At 50.1% G+C, this 13,447-nt stretch overlaps 1 protein-coding gene across 1 annotated transcript in view; it reads right to left on the bottom strand.

The window, feature by feature from the left end:
- Positions 1 to 13,447, bottom strand: part of COL5A1 (collagen type V alpha 1 chain) — a 128,422-nt gene that overhangs the window by 65,215 nt on the left and 49,760 nt on the right. Inside the window, exons 5-9 of the mRNA XM_084219900.1 lie at positions 6,543 to 6,674; positions 4,787 to 4,933; positions 4,423 to 4,671; positions 1,412 to 1,564; positions 1,100 to 1,156 (exon numbers count right to left, since the gene is read on the bottom strand). Of these exons, the coding sequence (XP_084076026.1) occupies positions 1,100 to 1,156; positions 1,412 to 1,564; positions 4,423 to 4,671; positions 4,787 to 4,933; positions 6,543 to 6,674 (738 nt within the window). The remainder of the gene's footprint in view (positions 1 to 1,099; positions 1,157 to 1,411; positions 1,565 to 4,422; positions 4,672 to 4,786; positions 4,934 to 6,542; positions 6,675 to 13,447) is intronic.

The raw sequence follows: 13,447 nt of genomic DNA, 5'->3' as shown, positions 1-13,447 counted from the left end.
CATCATCTTCCTGGGGTCTGGCTGCCCCCCTTCCCTTCCCACCCCTCTGATAAGGAAATCGCTGGCTCCTCCTTTTGTTTGCAGAGTGAGAGACCCAGAAAGGAAGAGAAGGAAGGAAAGGTCAGAAATGTTTTTATAAGGGGCTAAGTTGGAGTTTTGAAGCCACGCTGCTGCACCCCAGCCCCAGCACCTGCGGAAATTTCAGGTGAAAGAGGAAAAGGAGGAAAAATTAAAAGGGAAATAATGGCCTCGGGAGGAAGGGAAGTGCTGTGCTGGCCCTCTGCCAAGGAAAATGAGGTTAATTGAGCTGTGGGTGTGCAGCCAGCAGGAGCTCAGCCCGCAGGGACCGGGCTGGGGCAGGTGGGTGCAAGGAGCTGATCCCCAATTCCAGCCTGGGAGGAGCAGGAACGGGGTACCTGGGCATCCTGGCACACAGAGAGGGGAGAAAATGGGAATTAACCAAGAGCCTCTTGCTCTGCTCACGGGAACCCCTGAGCCAGCCCCACCACGAGGGTCCTTCCCCACCTCGGGGTGCTGGGTTGGGCACCCACAGATTTTGCAGATGGCACACACTGCTCAGAATTGTTCTTTAGAAGGAAAATCAATCTCAAAATCAGGCCAGAAATACAAAGGAAGAGGGTTCCACAAAGGAACTGTGGAGCTGGTGCAGGAGCAAACCTCTCCACAGCTTTGTGCAGGGGTTTATCTTATATCCCTTTTATTCCCACAGGGATAAAATTATTCCCATTGGTGGCCCAATTAAAGCCAGCCCCAAGCTGGGAGTTCAGGGCAGGATACAACCTGGATGCTCCCAAACTCCTGAGGGATGAGAGCTGCCCCCTGCCTAACACTCCAGTCCCAGGTTTTATTTTGCTAAACGAGAGATTTCATGGGAATTCTTGCACTTCCTTCATGATTTAGGTCTTTCCTTGAAGCTTTAAAATAAAATTATATAATTACAGTGGTTTAGATTCCATGCACAGGGAGTTCTTCCTTGGGAAGCTTTCCTCCCTGCTGTCCCAATGAGAACAAATCCTCTGCACCTTTTTCCATGGGGGGGGAAAAACCCAACAAAACCCCAAACTCAGGTGCTCCTTACCGGCTCGATGATGGCAGGCTCCCCCTTCTGCCCCTTCTCACCCCGGGGGCCACCAATCTGTGGGACACAGGGAAACACTGTCAGAGAGGACATTGCACCATCATCATCATCATCATCACCATCACCAATCCCAGCAGGAACTGGAGATCCTGGCACAGTCCTGAGGTTCCTGCAGGAAACACCCAGGGCGGCTCCTCCTTGTTTAAATGCAAGTTGCAGGTGGGTGAATCCTGTTTTTTTTCCTGCTCTAAATTATGGAAGGACCAACATTTGGAAGCAGAATGTTGCAGGATGGAGCAGAAGGCCTCTCACCCCTTCGTAGATGGTGTCCTGGTTGGCTGGCATGCCTGGGCCGATGTCAGGAGAGGCTGTCCGGTCGTAATAATTGTCATAATAATTCCCATCATATTCCTTTATGGTTTCCTCAGTGAAATCTTTATCCAGGTCATCCCCTCCTTGAGCAGCCTGGAGAGGAAAGAGCAGCAATGGGTCAGGCTGGAATTCTCTCCTAGCTGGACAGGCTGGAATATTAATTGTTGTTAAATTGAGGGGGGTGATTTTTGCAAAACGAGGATGCTTTATAGTAATAGTGACAAGGGGAAAACCTGGGGAAAAGTTAAATTCTGGAATTTTTATGTCTCCAGTGACTTCTCCAACAGCAGGAAGACAGATGGGAGAAGCTTCATGTCAAATACACACCCTGGCTTTCCCTGGGATTTCTTCACTGATCCCCAGTAAAACACTGAGAGTAGAAAAGCTGGAGTGAGGAAAACACAACACAGCACAAAGCTCGTGTCAGGAGGATCCTACAAACTCCAAATGCCTGAAGAAAGAGGTAATGGAAGTTTCAAGCTCCAAATCCTCCTCTTCTCTCACAGCCCTGGTGCTGGAGACCCTGGATTATCAAGGCCAAGGAGTCCCACATCCGTTCCCAGATTTCAGATGCACACCAAACCCACAGTGTGTCACTGTCAGTGTCCAATTACAGCAGGAAATGTGGAAAAACCCCAGCCCACTTCTGGGAGAGCCTCCTGTTTGTTTAGTCTGGGATCCAATCTGCGCCTGGGCTCATCCAAGCAGCAGAAGCTGTTCCAGATCTGATGCCTCAACCCCTGAATCCTCTCAGAATCCTTTCAGATGCCACAGAGCCCAGCAAGGACATCCAGACAAGGCTCAGAATTTCCTTGCTGCTCTCCACCTCCCTGTGCTCCCAGCAGCCTGGCAGGCACAGGCCTTTGGCACCCCTCGCTCTGAGCAGCCCTGCAAAGAACAACTTGTGCTGCTGAGATTTATTTGGTTTCTTTCCTATCCAGGTAATGACCAAAATAGTCCAGAAATTGAATTCTTTCCCAAGCTTCCTAGAGAAATAGCTCCTCACTACTATGAATTCAAAGTCACTTCAGTGTCATCACAACTTCCAGACTTCTTCCTATGCCAAAAGTGCTCAGAGCTCATAAACATGAACATCTGGGTCTAAATCCAGGAGGTTTTATATTAAGATTAAGCCTAGAATTAAAGTGCTCACCAGCCCACCTTCTCTTACCTCTGCAAACACCAACTGGCCTTGGCAGAAATTACAGCTTGGCAATTATTTAATTAGAAAACTTGGAAAAGTCAGGATTGTTTTTCCTTTGGGCTGGTTCAAATGGATCTGTTACTAACAACCCCCCCTCCCCCCTTTTATCCTGGCTGAAATATTTCACCTGGTTTTGCACTTTGAAACCTTAAAACCCTAATCTAAAAAAATCCCATCCACCTCTAAGGGTTTGGGAATAACAGCAAATTGCATGAAATTAGTATCAGAAATGTCTGGTTTGATATTTTAATTGAGGTCCTCAGGTCTGTTTGCATGGCAAGATGATATTTGGAGTAAGTGGGCAGTTCCCTGCCTGAGCTTTCCTCCTCTATTTCCTTTCCTTAACAACTAAAGTGGCCCTTGAAGCCTCCTCCTTCCTCTTCCACCTTTTTTATTCAAGGCCCCTCTATCCAATCTTTAATTCCTCTCTCTTAGAAAGTCCAAGCTTGGCCAAAGATTTCTGGCTCTTGGTCAGGATATGGAAAACTTTCCCATCCATGGGTTCCCTCCCGTTGTCTCCCTCAATTCCTGGCGCCTTTTCCTTTCCTCCCTGTGCATCATTTTGGGCTCTCCAACCTCCTCCACCACATTTTGGCTGGACTGGATCCCCCCCTGCCCTTGGATCTGCACCTGCCTCTCTCCAGCTGCTCAGATCTTTGCTTGGACACTTTCCCTGACACCTTTTCCCTCAAATTTCCACCTCCAGGGATCCTGGCCAATTTCTGTTGTCTCTTTTGCCAGCCCCACAACAAATAATTCTGCACCCTAAGCTTTTCCTGGGAATTAGGATGGGATTTGGAGGCATTGCAGAAACATGGGATGGTGTGGGCTGCAAGGACTTTAAAGCTCATCCAGTTCCAAACCCTTGCCATGGGCAGGGACATCTTCCACTAGAGCAGGTTGCTCAGGGAGCAATTCCATGTTTTTTCTCCCTGCATTGATTTCCTTGCTGCTGCTCCTGGAAAATGAAGGATTTGCCCATTTAATGCCATGGTTTCCTTGCTCTGTGAGCTCCACAGCACCCAGCTCCCCAAAAATTCATCTCAGTCTCACCAACAGTCACCTACTTCAGCATCAACATAAAAAAGCAAGAATTTAAGCCTTAAGCACAGGAGAGTTTCGAGTGCAGCACTTCAGCTGGAGGATACTGAAGTGTGGGGAGGTAAAAGTTCATTATTTCAGCAGAAAAAGCTGTGGGGTCTGGGCTGGTCCCAGCTCTGAGCAGGTCCATGCACACAATAAAGGAGTTCACTCCAGGTGGATGCAGCAGTTTTGAAATCAAGGCTTTGTCTCAGTGTTGAAATGGTTTTTTTTAAAAAAAACCACAAACTGAAAAACATAAAAATGCTTTTCAGTGGAAATGGCAAAATGAAAAATATTGATGTTCTCCGGCAAATCAACATTTTAAGGATTTATATTAATAACTTTGGGATAAAAGGCTTTTACTGAGATTTTAACAGCAGCCCTCATTTCTCTTTTTGTCAGACAACCACTTCACCCGAGGAAATGCAGATGTCAATATGAGCAGCTCTTTCCAGGGGAATAATCCTTAACCAAATTCTAAATATCTGCGTTCCCCACCCTGAAAAATCTGTAGTGAAAACATTTTCCAAGAACCTTCCTCTCCCTGCAGCTGCCTGAACCACTTATGGATTTACCATCTGGCTGCTCCTGTCTCCTTTGCTTCCAGGGCTATGAAACAGCAGAACTAATTAAAAAAAAATTAAAATTAACGAATTTAAATTACATCAGTCTCATTGTAGGTGACGACAGTGCTGGTGGGGAGTTCAGCTTCCACTGCATTTTCAGTGAGGCCCCCCTGGGGATCGATTTCCTCGTTGTAGTTGATATCTTCATAGGGCATTGGGGTAAAATACTCCTCGTTGATGGTCTCGTAGTTGTACTCATCAACCAGGGGATCATCCACTGCTCCATCCTCCTTGGCCTGCTTCCCGGGGTTCCCTCTCTCAGGGGGTGCAGTGGGGGCTGGATAATCCTGTCACACGTGGGAAATAAAACACCCCAATCAGAGGAACAAAATCATTCTGCATCATGTTTTACCTTTTACAAAGGTTCAGCACCTACACCCCTGCCAGGACCCGCCTCAGTACCTGCTTGGTTTCGGGTTTCTCTCCAGCAGCCACTTCGGGAGGGCCGGGTTTGGTGGTGGGGCTTTCTGGTTTGACAGCTTCATCCACGTCCTCGTAGTAGGGGTACTCGTAGTAGTAAGTGTCACCTTCTCCCTCCCCGTCCGTGTACTGCGGGGGGAGAGGAGGAGAAGCAGAAAATGAGGGGGGAGCGCCCAGCGTGTCCCTGCCAGCCCCTTTGGACATCACAGCGAGTTGAGATGGGATGTTTGGGAGAAATTCCTCCCTGGAATGGGGCACCCAGAGCAGCTGGGGCTGCTCAATCCCCGGAGGTGTCCAAGGCCAGGTGGGATGTGGAGCAACTTGGGATGGCGGAATGCGACCCTGCCCTGGCAAGGGGATGGACTCTGACAAGCTTTAAGATCCCTCCAACCCAAACCAGTGACTCCATGATATTTTTTAACCCTGGCTTGCTGAAACCTCCCAGACCTGCCACACCTGACCCCCTGAGAGAGGGGCAGAAAGCCCTCGAGCCCCGCGGCCGCCCCGGCGCCGTTCCTGCGCTAACAGCACCCCTGTGCCTTCCCGGGCAGCCCGGGCCTGCAGGCTGGAGCTTTGAAGGAGCAGATCCTTGCAGCCTTCCCCACGAGGCATCAGTCACTCTTCAGCAAGAAACCCAAACAAAGGCTGGCTCCAGCGGGCACGGCCCCCTCCTCGCCAGCCCAGCTCTCCCTGGCAGCGGCCACCGGCGCGTGGAGGAGTTGTTCCTACATGGAGCAACACAGCCTCGGGACAAGCCAGCTCTTGTTGGACTGCTGGCTCCAAAAGAGGAGTTTTATTTTCCTGCTGCCACAGATTTCCACCAAAGTGCTGTTTTATTTGTCTTATTTATTGTTTCTCCAGAAGCGCTGGCGGAGCGGTCGCGGCGCTTGCCTGGGGCTGCGCCTCGCCGTGAGCATCCCAAAGCCCTGCTTAGGTGCTGGATTAATTTAATCCCAAAGATAAACTGGCAGGGCTGATGGCATTACTGGTTTGTGGGGATTCCCTGACCCTGCAGGTCTGGGCTCAGCTGAAAGCAAATCAGCCCAAGAGGATGTCAGGATGCCAGACAGCAACTGCAGCGAGCTGAGACCTCTTTCAAAACGGGCAAAATTCAGGTGATGCTCATTAAATTCAGCCACACCCAGACACTTCTGATTGGGCACCAACACACAAATGCACCAGCCCTTTTTATCATGTTTCCTTTTTTTTTTAAGGAAAAGGCCTGGGGTGAACCCTTCGTACAAAAATTATTGGGCACAGCAGCTCCTAGGGATGACTTGGGAGCATTTCTGCCAGAATGAGATTCAAAGAAAATCCAGGGGGAAAATGGTTCTCCCTCCTTCAACACCTGTTGTTTCACGGAATATTGAGAAAGAACTGTTTAATCCTTTTACAAGTCCAACAGCATAACTGGAAATTTAGAAACAGGTGCTGGTCTGGACAGGACTGGAGCTGCCAGGGAAGGTCAGTAATCCTCACTTGGCTCACGCTGTCTCTCCTGTGTTTCTGAGCTCCAAAAGGATGTTCCTTTCAGTCTCTGGAAATGGAAGGAGCTCAGAAAGAAGGGAAACTCCCAACAGCCAAACCCAGAACACGCAAATCCTAAAAACAATCCCTGTCTTGGACGTTGGAGACGAGTCGTGGGGAAGTTGAGCGGGAGGAAGGAGCCACGTGTTTGAGAGGGTGAAATAAACCCAAATATTGGTGGTTACACCCCAAAGCATCCCCAGAGACTCACGTATTCATCCTGGTTGGGGTCCTGGGACTGGGGGGAGTCGGGGATGGCGGTGTCACAGTCGGGGCTGTAGTGCTCACAGTACTCCAGGGCTGCCCGCGGGTCCGCCACGATCAGGAGCTGCTGGATGTCACCCTGCAGGGAGGGGAGCACAGAGGGTCAGGGATGGGTGCTGCTCCTGGAGGCACCAGCCTGAGGCTGCAATCAAAGCCAGAAACACAAAGAAATGGAAAGCAAAACACGTGGCAATGCCCCTTTCCTGATATGGGCACATCCCCTGAGATGAGCCGGGGAAAAGCTCCACGTCCAGGGAGCAGCTGCTTCTCTTGGGCTGCTCCACGAGGTGTGAACCCACTGTGCTTCATCCCCAGCCCCAGCAGCTGCTTCTCTTGGGCTGCTCCACGAGGTGTGAACCTGCTGTGCTTCATCCCCAGCCCCAAATCCACCTCCCCAAAAAACAAATCACCCAGTACGACAGCGCTGACTGCCCCAAGCAAGCCAAGTGCAGGAAAAATAAAAACAAAAGGGCTTTGTACCCCCCCAAATCAGCAATAAAACAACTCCTTTCCACCTGGTCCTGTGCAGAGCTGCAGAATAACCCTGGCTGGTCCCAAAAGTTGCTTATTGGCCTCAAAACTTCCCTGCTTCTCCCACCCCACCAGCTGGTCTCGCATCATCTCCTTTTTTTGCGTCTTGCCTCACCTCGACGTTCCACCCGCAGCAGACACAGCCAGAGATTAGAAATGCATCTGATAAACCCAGAAAAGAGCCAAAGGGAGGCTTTTTTGTACTAAAAACCAGGTGCAGAGGAAGCTCATTAGGCACCAGGGCTGGTTAATGGAGCAGCTGCTCCCTGAAGCCCGACACAGCCACAGCCAGAAGGTCAGAGCAGAAATTGCTCTTGAGTTTCCTAAAGAGCCACCACGCTGCTCAACCACGATGCCAAAATCCAGTTCATTCAGCAGACAGTTACATAAGACTTTACTACTTGGTTGCTTAGAGCTGATACTTTAATTAGGGGAGGGAAAAAATATTTCTTATTTAATAATAGACAAACATGGCTAAAGCATCGGAGGGGAAAGCAGGAGCGTTGCAGCAAAACTGGGAGGATGATTTGGGCAGTAATAAGAACCAGAAGCTCCAAAGGGAGCCTGGCCAGACTGGCAAACAGCCCTGTGGAAAAGGATATTTTTGAAATTTTGGGCCAAATCTGCCTTGGTGTGACTGGACCGTGGATGTGTCCCACTGACTTCCCCCCAAAAAAGGGAATGCTGTTCACATTTTGGGCAGAGACCCACTGGGGAAGGAGCAGCTCAGAGGAGCTCCCTCCTCCATTCCCAGGTTGTCACTTCCCTCCCTGCAGCAGCTCACGAACATCTGGGCACCTCTCAGACCTACCCGAGTCACCCTTCAAAGAGCATTGACTGAAGCTCATTAGTCATTGTTTCCAGTGAATAACCTTTACAAAATTAACAGAAATGTCTGCAAAGTGGGTTTCAATTTTCCATTTTTAAAACAAGAAACATCTTTCCTTCCCTTTCCCTTTTCTTTTTTTTTCCTTTTTTTTTTTTAGTTAATATAAATCCAGCCCTGCCGTTACTATTCCAGTTTTTTCTTTTGCGATGTAACCACCAAAACTGGGCTTAGAGTATTGGGAAAATAAAATATTCCAAGATTTTTGCCTTGTAGAACATTTCCTTTTTCCAAGCAGTTCTGGCCACCACCTGCCCATGGGACCCACGGGGGAACTGGGCCAAGGTGGGACCTCCAGGACACCCCCAGCCCTGAGCTGGGGCTCCTGGGGGTGTCAGGGGTTGCTCAGGCCATAAATTATAAAACCATCCCCGTCTCCAAAGGCACTCCAGAGCTCCAAGCCTGTTCCTTTGGAATTCCCTCCAGCAGGGAATACCCAACCTGGCCAAGGAAATCTGTGGCTGATGTGAAAACCCTTCCAGCTGCTATTTCTGCCCCCAGCCCTCCCTGACACCTCAGCTAAGCCACTTGGGCCCTTCTCTCTCTCAGGTGCTTAAAGCTCCCAGTTTTCCATGGGAAGATGGGAAGTGCCTGGCATTGTTGGGATAAGCTGAAATAAACCAGCCCCAAAGCAGACCTGGGACTCGTCTCCAAGAGGCAGGGGAGGCTGAAAAAGCTTTTTCTCCCTGATAAGGTTGGATTTACACCTCATGGAGAGCTGATAGGCTGCATCCCATAAGTGAGCAGGGCTGGAGCTGCGTTTCCTCAAGGAACAGATAAAGCAAGGAAAGGCATCTTGGCTAAACAGGGTGCCAAAGGTTAAGCAGAAGAGAATTTGCTAAACCTGGGTTTGTTTTTAGTCTCAGCTGATGGCAGCTCCTGAGCTATGCATGGGGAAAAAGCCTTGATCCCACCCTGCTTCCCTGCAGGAGCTTGGGCATCCTCAGCCTTGGAGAATATGGAGAAAAAACACCTGCAAATCCCTGCAGAAAACTGGACCTCAACACACCCAAGGACGGCGTGGGCCCCACAGTTTGTGCTGGGTGAGAGGGGGAGGCTGAGCAGGGGAAGCTTCCTGCTCATTCTGGGTCAGGAACTCGGGGAAATCAGTGCGTAACTGAATAAATTTGGGACGTGGGGGACGCCAGGGAAAAGCATCAGACGGCTCTGTCAGAGCTCACCACGCTCCACAGGCTGCTGCTTCCCCTCTGCTTTTCAAACCCACTCAATCACCCTGCCCAGAGCTCATCCTTGGCTTGCTCCAGCCTGCAAAATGCAGGAGAACCAAGGGGAACCAATGCAAAATTCTCTTCTGCTTAACCAAAGCTAAGCCAATGCAAAACCCAGGAGAACCAAGGAGGACTAAGGGTGAACCAATGCAAAATGCAGGAGAACCAAGGCTCAAACAATGCAAAATGCAGGAGAACCAAAGCTCAAACAATGCAAAATGCAGGAGAACCAAAGCTGAAAATGCAAAACCCAGGAGAACCAAGGCTGAACCAATGCAAAATGCAAGAGAACCAAGGCTGAGCCAATGCAAAACCCAGGAGAACCAAGGCTGAACCAATTCAATATTCAGGAGAACCAAGGCTGAATCAATGCAAAACCCAGGAGAACCAATGCAAAACCCAGGAGAACCAAGGCTGAACTGATTCAAAACCCGGGAGAACCAAGGAGAACCAAGGCTGAACTAATGCAGGAGAACCAAGGCTGAACCCATGCAAAATCCAGGAGAACCAAGGCTGAACCCATGCAAAATCCAGGAGAACTAAGGCTGAACCAATGCAAAATGCAAGAGAACCAAGGTTGAGCCAATGCAGAACCCAGGAGAACCAAGGCTCAAACAATGCAGAACCCAGGAGAACCAAGGCTGAACTGATTCAAAACCCAGGAGAACCAAGGCAGAATCAATGCAAAACCCAGGAGAACCAATGCAGAACCCAGGAGAACCAAGGCTCAAACAATGCAGAACCCAGGAGATCCAAGACTGAACTGATTCAAAACCCAGGAGAACCGAGGCTGAACCCATGCAATATTCAGGAGAACCAAGGCTGAATCAATGCAAAACCCAGGAGAACCAATGCAGAAATGCAAAACCCAGGAGAACATAAGTTGAACTGACTCAAAACCCAGGAGAACCAATGCAAAATCCAGGAGAACCCAATTTGGGACAACTGAGAGCCCCATGGAGCACCCAAGGCCCAGCTCAGAGGCTGAGCAGCTCAGGGGAGGGGGAAGGAGGAGAGCTCAGCCCATTCATCTTTGTTTCACTCCCAGCCAGCACCCAGCACTGGGGATACCCCGTGCTAACACTTGTAAAAAGCAGCCAGGAGTAAAAACCTTGTTAGCAAGATTCCCAGTCAATTGACCTCATCCCTCAGCAGCAAACAATAAAAGGGGCTAATTTAGGCTGCAATAAAAAGCCCCACTATCTGCACCTCACAAAGGCTGCACAAAGCTCTGCTGTCAAGAGCCCCGTTTCTGGGATTTAAAAAGCAACTTTCAATGGAGCCAGCCACGCTGGGAGGTTTGGGAGCCTTTTGTGTCCTCTCCAGTGTGCTGCTGCTAATAAATTGTGCCCAGGGATCCAGGGATCCTGCCTGGCAAAGGGGAGCCAGCCCTGCTCCCATTCCACCCTCAAGTGTCCGTTTGTTTTCCCGGTTTTGGTCACAAACCAGCCCAAAATCCCCTGCCCAGCTGGATTTTTGCAGCACTAACAAAGATCCCGTTAATCCACACGCACAGCTCTGCGTGGGACAGGGTTTTCCAAGAGAGACAACTGAAAAATGCACCAAAAAAAAGTGGTTTAAAGGCCTGACCAGCCAAATGAAAGACTTGTTTTCAAGTAATGAGTTGTTTCAGGCAGGGAGCAGGACAGAAACACTCTGGTGTTGCTTTGTGGAAGTCACCAGCAGCGTCCTCCAGCCACCCACACAGCGGGTAAAGTTCTTTTTTGGCCTGGCAATGAGTTGGGCACAAGGCTCAAGGAAGTTCTCCAGTGACTGGAGCACTTGGTAGCATCCAGAGGCTGAGCTCAGTTGTGTTTTGCTGGCTTAACAAAAAAATTAAAAATTGAGGCGGAGAATAAAAAAGTCTTTTTTTTTTTGCCTGCGAACAGCCACAGTTTTATAGATTAGGAGAGGCAGTGTTTAAAAAAAGGGATAAACCACACTTTGGCCTTTATTCCTAAAACTTCTGGTGAAGAGGAAGAGGCAGGACAGCACATTTCTGAAGAGGATTGTGAGCTGTGAGGGTTTCATTTGCTCCACCAGACAGATGGAAGTGCTAACTGTCAGGACCAGTAAGGATCTGCCTGACATTTATGGTAAAGCCATTTATGCCTGATGACTCATTTGCTTTATGGATTAAGTTCCATCAAAGCCAGTTTAACTCAACTCCCCAGCCAGCTCCCAGACAAGGCTGGAAAAGCTCTTTCTGGAGCATTTTTTAACACTTATTCTATATGCTTGCAAAAAATGTCACATCACTTCCAATGACATCAACTTCAGGAACTCAGAGGAATCGTTGTGGTTCAATGGAAAAAAAAAACAAGCTGGAGAGGAGGATCAGAGTGACTTCATCTGGCTCTGGCAGCAGCTCCCTAAATCCTGGGATTCTTCAGGGCTCCCACTGCTCATTAACTGGACTTGGGTTGGGGCATCACCCCAAAAGTCTGAGATTCAGCCCTCCCTAAGACAAAATCCTGCTGGGTTTTGGAAACTCCTGCATTTCAACTGGAGAAGCGCAGGGTGAGCAGTGGTAATGTAAAATCTTCCCAATTATTGGGAATCGCTGAGGTTTATCCTGACAAACTCCCTGGCTCCATAACCCCAAACCCAGTCAGAGGCTGGGCAGGGGCAGGGGTTCAGTGCAGCTCCAGGATGAAGTGGAAGCTCAGCCTCCAAAACCCCTAATCCCTGTCTTGGAGCCAGCCTGGCAGCCCTCAGATGTTCCACTTGATAAATCCTGTCACCAGCACTTCCCATGGATTCTCACAGCCCAGCTCCAGCCTGGAGTGAAAGTGGTGTTGGAGACATCAGCAAAGGCCCAGGGAATCACCACAGTTCTGCCACATGGAAAAACCAGAGGTGCTGGAGGTGCTCAGAGCATCCCAGAGTCCCCCCTTTAAACACAGCAGCTCCAGAAAAGCAGCCAAACTGCAGCAAAGGGGTCAAAGAAAGCCTCACCATCCCCCCAGTCCCTGTCCCTTGTCCTGAGCCCTCTCCTGGCCAGCCACGGACAGGAGTGACCCCACCAGACAGAGCAGCTGGTGCCTAGAGAGCCTCCTTTGGGCACTACAAAATGGGAAGGCAGTTGTTGAAAGTTTGGCTAAATAATAATAAATTAAAAAAAGAAAAGCCTGACTCGCACACAGCCCTGACTCAGCTACAAATTCCTGGCGGTTTGGCTAAATCCAGCTGGGTGTTTGTGCCCCCATCCTGCTCAGAGGGGCTGCAGGGCTGGATGGGGCTGCCACGAGAGCAGCTCCTGCTGCTTTGGGCTCTCAGAGAGGAAACTCTGCCCAGCCCTTCCTGGAAAAACCAGGTTTAATTCAGCAGAGAGGGAGAGAAGCGTCACCAGCACGAAATGTGGCACCAAACCCTCTCGAGGGCTGGGGAAAGTTTCTCTTTTTCACTGCATCTCTCTGTGGGGACTGCAGTGAAACCCTGGGATCAGGGATGCTCCTGGCTGGGGGTGCAGCACTTGGCTCAGGGTTCCACTGCAGTCCCCACAGAAATGCAGTGAAAAAGAGAAGCTTTCCCCAGCCCTCGGGAGGGTTTGGTGCCACATTTCGTGCTGGTGAAACCCTGAGCCCAGCCCAGGCAGGAGCATCCCTGCTGCTGGGCTTGCAGAGCACAAACCCTGCAATTATCACAGCCCACCAGCCTCTTCCCCTGACCACAGCAGCAAGGGGAACGTCAGCCCTCCTGCTCGATGCTAATTAACCTCTCTGCTAATTTCCCAACCTTTCTGCTTTACAGTCCCAGGGAGGAAGGCAATTTCCCATCCTGTGAGGATCCCCGAGCTCGCTGTTCCTCCTGCCTGCTGGGTTGGAAGGAGCAGGGCAGGGAAGTGCTGTCCCCTCCTTGTCCCCTCTCCTGGAGCCTGGCACTTCTCCCTGCTGTCCCCAACACACAGCCCTGCCCCAACACAAAACCAAACCCAATTCCTCCCACCCATAACTGCTGCATCCTTGGATCAGCAGCCTCGTGGCTGCTGTTTAAAATCCAATCAAGACTCATGCCTTAAAATGAAGAGTTCTTTTGGAGCAAAGAGCTGCTTGCAGAGCCCACAGAACACTTGAGGTCTGCCTGTGTGCCCTCCCAAACCCAACTGTGGAGCAGTTCAGCAAGGACTCCTCACTGGAAGGGAAGGACAAGCCATTCCCTCCGAGGGGAACAAAAGCCAGATGGCTTTGCTAATTCTGGAAAGCT

The sequence above is a fragment of the Fringilla coelebs genome, assembly GCF_963513975.1.
Source record: "Fringilla coelebs genome assembly, chromosome: 21".
Lineage (NCBI taxonomy): Eukaryota > Metazoa > Chordata > Aves > Passeriformes > Fringillidae > Fringilla > Fringilla coelebs.
This window is presented reverse-complemented; position numbering and strand designations above follow the sequence as displayed.